General features: G+C 44.5%; 1 gene segment (V, D, J or C); it reads right to left on the reverse strand.

Moving 5' to 3' along the window:
- LOC137348552 (Ig heavy chain C region, secreted form-like) overlaps positions 1 to 4,870 on the reverse strand; it is a 703,592-nt gene extending 698,722 nt beyond the window's left edge. Inside the window, 2 exon segments of the C gene segment in view lie at positions 4,364 to 4,659; positions 4,783 to 4,870. Coding sequence covers positions 4,364 to 4,659; positions 4,783 to 4,828 — 342 coding nt within the window.
- Between the last annotated feature and the right edge of the window lie 1,130 nt (positions 4,871 to 6,000).

Here is a 6,000-nt window from a genome sequence, read left to right on the forward strand (position 1 = left end):
CTGGCACCAGGTACCTTGCTCCTTCGGAAAGCCAACGCAGACACGACGGACCGAATGGGCTCCTTCTGCGCTGTAATAATTCTGAGATTCCCTGATACACATGAGGATTCTTTTTCTTAGGAGGGAAAAATAACCAAGCTGAAGGACAGCCGGTTCTCTCTGGACAAGCGCACATCGCTGTCACCCCACATTGGAGGACTGCTCTGTTCTCTCTGCCTGGCATTGCTGTCAGATAGTCACATGATTACGCTATTTGGCCACTTCAGCCTGCTCCTCCGTTCAGTGGGAGAGACAGTGGCGTAGTGGCAATGTCACGGGACGAGTAATCCAAAGCCCAGGCTAATGTTCTGGGGACATTAGTTCGCATCCCACTATGGCAGAGAGTGAAATATTCAAATCAATTGGTATATCTGGAATTTAAAAGAAAACTAGGATTACGACGACTATGAAACCGTTGTTGTAAAAACCCTTCTGGTTCACTAATTTCCTTTAGGGAGGGAAATCAGCCATCTTTACCTAGTCTGACCGACATGTGATTCCAGACCCACAGCAATGTGCTTGAAAATGCCCTCTGAAATAGCCTAGCAAGCCACTCAGTTCAAGTGCAATCAGGGGTGGGCAATAAATGCTGGCCCAGCCAGCGACGCCCACATCCCACAAACGAATAAAAATAAAATCAGACCAGGGCTGATTTGCATCTTAACCTTTTTACCTGCCTTAGCTCCATACGCATTGACACACTTACAGAGGCAACATAGGATAATAAGGAGGACATTGGGACTCTTGAAAATATTCTGCCATAGAATTAGATCCCGGCTGATCTCGGGCTGGTCACACGTCTCTGCTCCAAATCTCTTCACAACCTCGCACAGCAACATGAGAACAGGAGGAGGTCTTTCAGCTTTTTGGGCCTGTTAAATAAGAACAGGACGGAGCCATTCATCCCTCCCGCTTGCTCTGTCATTTCATTGCATCATGTCTGATGTTTACCTCACTCCATTTATCCACCTTTGCGCCACATCTTTTGATACCAAACAAAAATGTATCAATCTTAATATTGAAAGGTCCAACTCCAACCCCTCCACCCCCACCCCCCCCCCCCCAAGAATCCATAGTCTTTTAGGGGACAGAATTCCATATTGCTACCTCCCCCTTTGTGCTAAAAATAGCACCTTGAGCAAGACTGGTAGGAAGAAAAAAGTACCAGCTTTTAATTTTGCGTCTGCATATTTGTGGGGGCAAGGAGATGGGAGTAACGTGCGTGTGACATCTGATGGAAGGTTCATTTAAGTTTAGGTTGTCTTGAGATCAATAAGACGGAAGGCAGCTCCCTGCTAACTCGGTAGCTTGTGACCTCTGTGGAAGTGGAGTAGGAAGCTCGATATGTATATTGAAGTGGACACCCAGTCCCTCATTCTTCGGTTGTACTAATGCGCCACCTTCCTCAGCACTGATCATGTATTGTTTATTTGCTCTGATAACTCCAGCTCCACTTCGTGACTTGCCCCATGGAGGAATTTTCCCTCAACACCTCGCCCATCATCCGCTGTTCTCTACTTGCTACTTCATCCTATTTGAAGGTGGCAGGACAAGTTAATGATCTGTTGAAAACAAACACATAGCATTGTGACATTTTATACATAGAGGCATAGAGTGCAAAGGCAACGGAATTTTACTGCACCTCGATAACTCACTGTTTAGACCTCAGCCAGAGAACTATATACAATTCTGAAAACCACAATTTAGACAGAATGCCAAGGATTCGAATGTGTGCAGAGAAGATGTATTGGACTGGCACTAGGGATAATGAACTTTAGTTATATTGAGAGACGGTGGAGACTGGGATTGTTCTCGTTTGAGCAAAGACGGATGAGATCAGATTAATCAGGTTATGGGAAGCAAGGGATGAAATTGCAGAGCCGCTGGCAATGATCTTTTCATCTTCTCTGCTGACGGGGGTGGTACCAGGTGATTGGAGGGTGGCAAATGTTGTGCCCCTGTTCAAGAAAGGGAATAGGAACAACCCTGGGAATTACAGGCCAGTTAGTCTTACTTCGGTGGTAGGCAAGTTGATGGAAAAGGTGCTGAGGGATAGGATTTCTGAGCATCTGGAAAGACACTGCTTGATTCGGGACAGTCAGCACGGTTTTGTGAGGGGTAGGTCTTGCCTCACAAGCCTGATTGAATTCTTTGAGCAGGTGACCAAGCAAGTGGATGAGGGTAAACCAGTGGATGTGGTGTACATGGATTTTAGTAAGGCATTTGATAAGGTCCCCCATGGTAGACTTATGGAGAAAGTCAGGAGGCATGGGATAGTGGGGAATGTGGCCAGTTGGATTAAGAATTGGCTAACTGATAGAAGGCAGAGAGTGGTCTTAGATGGTAAATACTCAGCCTGGAGCCCAGTTACCAGTGGCGTGCCGCAGGGATCAGTTCTGGGTCCTCTCCTGTTTGTGATTTTTATTAACGACTTGGATGAGGAAGTCGAAGGGTGGGTCAGTAAATTTGCAGATGATACAAAGGTTGGTGGAGTTGTGGATACCGAGGAGGGCTATTGTCGTCTGCAAAGGGACTTGGATAGGTTGCAGTGCTGGGCTGAAAAGTGGCAGATGGAGTTTAACCCTGAAAAGTGTGAGGTCGTCCATTTTGGAAGGACAAACATGAATGCAAAATACTGGGTTAACGGTAGGGTTCTTGGGCATGTGGAGGAGCAGAGAGACCTTGGGGTCTATGTGCATAGATCATTGAAAGTTGCAACTCAAGTGGATAGGGCTGTGAAGAAGGCATATGGGGTGTTAGCGTTCATTAGCAGAGGGATTGAATTTAAGAGCCGTGAGGTGATGATGCAGCTGTACAGGACCTTGGTAAGGCCTCATTTGGAGTACTGTGTGCAGTTCTGGTCGCCTCATTTTAGGAAGGATGTGGAAGCCTTGGAGAGGGTGCAGAGGAGATTTACCAGGATGTTGCCTGGAATGGAGAATAAGTCTTACGAGGAAAGGCTGAACATTCTAGGCCTCTTCTCATTAGAAAGGAGAAGGATGAGGGGTGACATGATAGAGGTTTATAAGATGATCAGGGGAATAGATAGGGTAGACAGTCAGAAACTTTTTCCCCGGGTGGAGCAAAGCGTTACAAGGGGTCATAAATTTAAGGTGAAGGGTGGGAGATATAAGGGGGATGTCAGGGGAAGGTTCTTTACCCAGAGAGTGGTCGAGGCATGGAATGCCTTGCCCGGGGAAGTTGTTGAGTCAGAAACTTTAGGGACTTTCAAAAGGCTTTTGGATAGGTATATGGATAAAGGAGAATGATGGGGTATAGATTAAATTGTCCTTGACAGAGGACAAAGGATCGGCACAACATTGTGGGCCGAAGGGCCTGTTCTGTGCTGTATGTTCTATGTTCTATGTTCTATGTTCTATGTAAATAGAAATGTTCAAAATTAGGATGGGTTTGATGGAGCAGATAGAGAGAAACTGCTTCCAATGGCAGAAAGGTGCTCAACAGGAGGACACTGCTGCAAACGTGACTGGGAAAATAATTAAAGGGATGATGAGGACTTTGTTTTGCACTTCGACCTCTTGTGATCTGGACTGCGCAGCTTGAAAGGGTTGTCGAAGCACATTCAATGAAGCATTTAATAAATAATTGAAGGGGAAATAAATTGCAATTCTGTGGGGAAAGACCAGGGCAGTGGAACTAATTGGATAGCTCTTTCAAAAAGCTGGTATAGGTATCATGGCCGAATGGCCGCCTTCCGCGCTGTATGATGGCATGATTCAGTTGTCAGGAATTGCACTCGGTGCTGCAGCTCTATCTGACCGCACTGGAACACATCCTCTGCCAAAACAGACCGCAGTCAGTTTTTGTACGAGTGGACCATTAGGTTGTATCACTGTGCACAGTGGCACAAACCCGCACAAATACTTCACTCACTCTCTGTTCGGTACTGCCTCTCAATATTCACTTCAAATAGAAGTTCACTTCTGATCTAGTTTAGAAAGATCCAAAAGTTTACAACATGCAGTAGGAAGTTAACACAGCTCCATGTAACTCCGTACAGGTAACAATCACCTTGAAACTAGCATCTTATCCAGGTCTGCAATTGCTGACACTCTTAAGGTTAAAATTCAGCATAAGCAAAATTACTCATCAGAACGGCAGTCCGTTCTTAGATTTGTTCCATTGAATCTCAGCTGGGTTAGTTTTGTAAGAGACCCGTATATGGTCTGGTTCTGAACACTGCCGTTAACATTATATTTAATACAATTACTGACCGTCAGGTTATGATGGAATGTGTCGAACTCCCTCACGATCTGTTTTTGTCCGGTTCCAGCCCTGGTTCCCCTCACTGTGATTCTCTTGCACAGTAATAGATGGCGCTGTCTTTGGTCTTCAGGTTCTTCATGTCCAAAGTGAAGATATTATTTGAAGTTTCTTTGGACGCAGTAAATCGATCCTTAATCTCTGGGGCATAACCATTGCTGGATGAAGTATTGTAGTGAACCAACCACTGCAGCCCCTTCCCGGGAACCTGTCGGATCCAGTGCATCCTATAGCTGCCAAGATTGAATCCAGTGGTTTTGCAGGTCAGTCTCAGGGAGCCTCCGGGTTTCCCGGTCTCTGCCTCTGGCTGAGTCAACACGACATCCAAATGGACACCTGTCAAAATATCAAAACCCTGAGGATTAATCCTGGTGAATTGATTCCTGACTCTGTAACATTCCAGAGAGACTAATACTGAGACAGTAACAGTGAGAGAAACGGACAATCAAAACTACGCACGGGATAAGAAAACCAGTAACAGACTGAGAGAAATCGCCGACCTCATACTTCTGGCAATTCGGGAGAAATGGTTCTGATAAGAACTCACTGAGCAAACTGACTCCCGGAATGTTGTATTGCGGTCCCAGTGACCGGCATTTAAAAACCTGGCAGAAGGGGGCGAGGTTACAGGCCCCGCCTATTGATTCCCTGATAGAGGCGGTTACTGGATCCACGTCCCACCTTCCACATCACCAAAAGAATGGACTCATATCATTACACTGGGATATTATTAAATGTGAACTTTTTACCTCTATCTCGGGATTGATATTTGGCTATATGGTTTGAATGCAAACTGTTACTTGGTACTGAATGGAAATATTGCAGTTGAGAATGCGTTCAGTAATAAATAATTGCATTGTGGATTGTGAATTAAACCCCTTTATTAAGTCAAAACTACACTAAGGATGTCAAAGTCTAAGATTAAATTATATTAAGGGCGTCTAAAGTGACTGCTCATTGCTCTGTCTCTTGCTATCCAACCCTTCAATCTATAGCAATAAAGTATCCCCGATAATGTTTTTTTAAAATCATTTTATGCAACAATGTGTGGGATAATCGAGAAGTGATTCTATTTGCAGCGTGAATGACTGTAGTTACACTACTAAGGACCAGAGTGAATAGAAACACTTCACATCACACAAGTCTCTCTCTCTCTATTTCTCGAATGGCTGTTGATTCTGTTACCCTAAGACAGCCATTTGAAAATTAGTTGTAAAATAAGTTGACTTGCTTGATAATGAAGGAGTGACATGCAAAATTCAGATCAGCTTTTGAAAAACAGGAGCTAGTGAATCAGAACCGATAGGGCGATCAGCAAATCTATCCCCCTGCACCCAAATCATTGCAGGTAACTGTAATAGCGACAGACTGTGCAACATACTATGGTATCAGAAATGCAGCTATCAAGACTTAACGCTATGCTACATGGAAACGGATCACAAACTGGGGATTTCTCGATCCATCGGTAGCCTGGCTATGAGAAGGCAAGTTTGACAATGGAAATCATCAAAAATTAAACTGTACGGTACGCAGCTGTTATCAGTAATAAAGGAGTCTTCAATTTGAATGTAATTCACACCTCTGTGAGAAAGGTCAAGGAAATACAACGGGTTCAAGGCAATTCCACCTATTTATTTATTATGCGATTCCCACTTATAGCAATATGATGTGGGTATG

The sequence above is a fragment of the Heterodontus francisci genome, chromosome 34 (assembly GCF_036365525.1).
Source record: "Heterodontus francisci isolate sHetFra1 chromosome 34, sHetFra1.hap1, whole genome shotgun sequence".
In the NCBI taxonomy this organism is placed as follows: Eukaryota; Metazoa; Chordata; class Chondrichthyes; order Heterodontiformes; family Heterodontidae; genus Heterodontus; species Heterodontus francisci.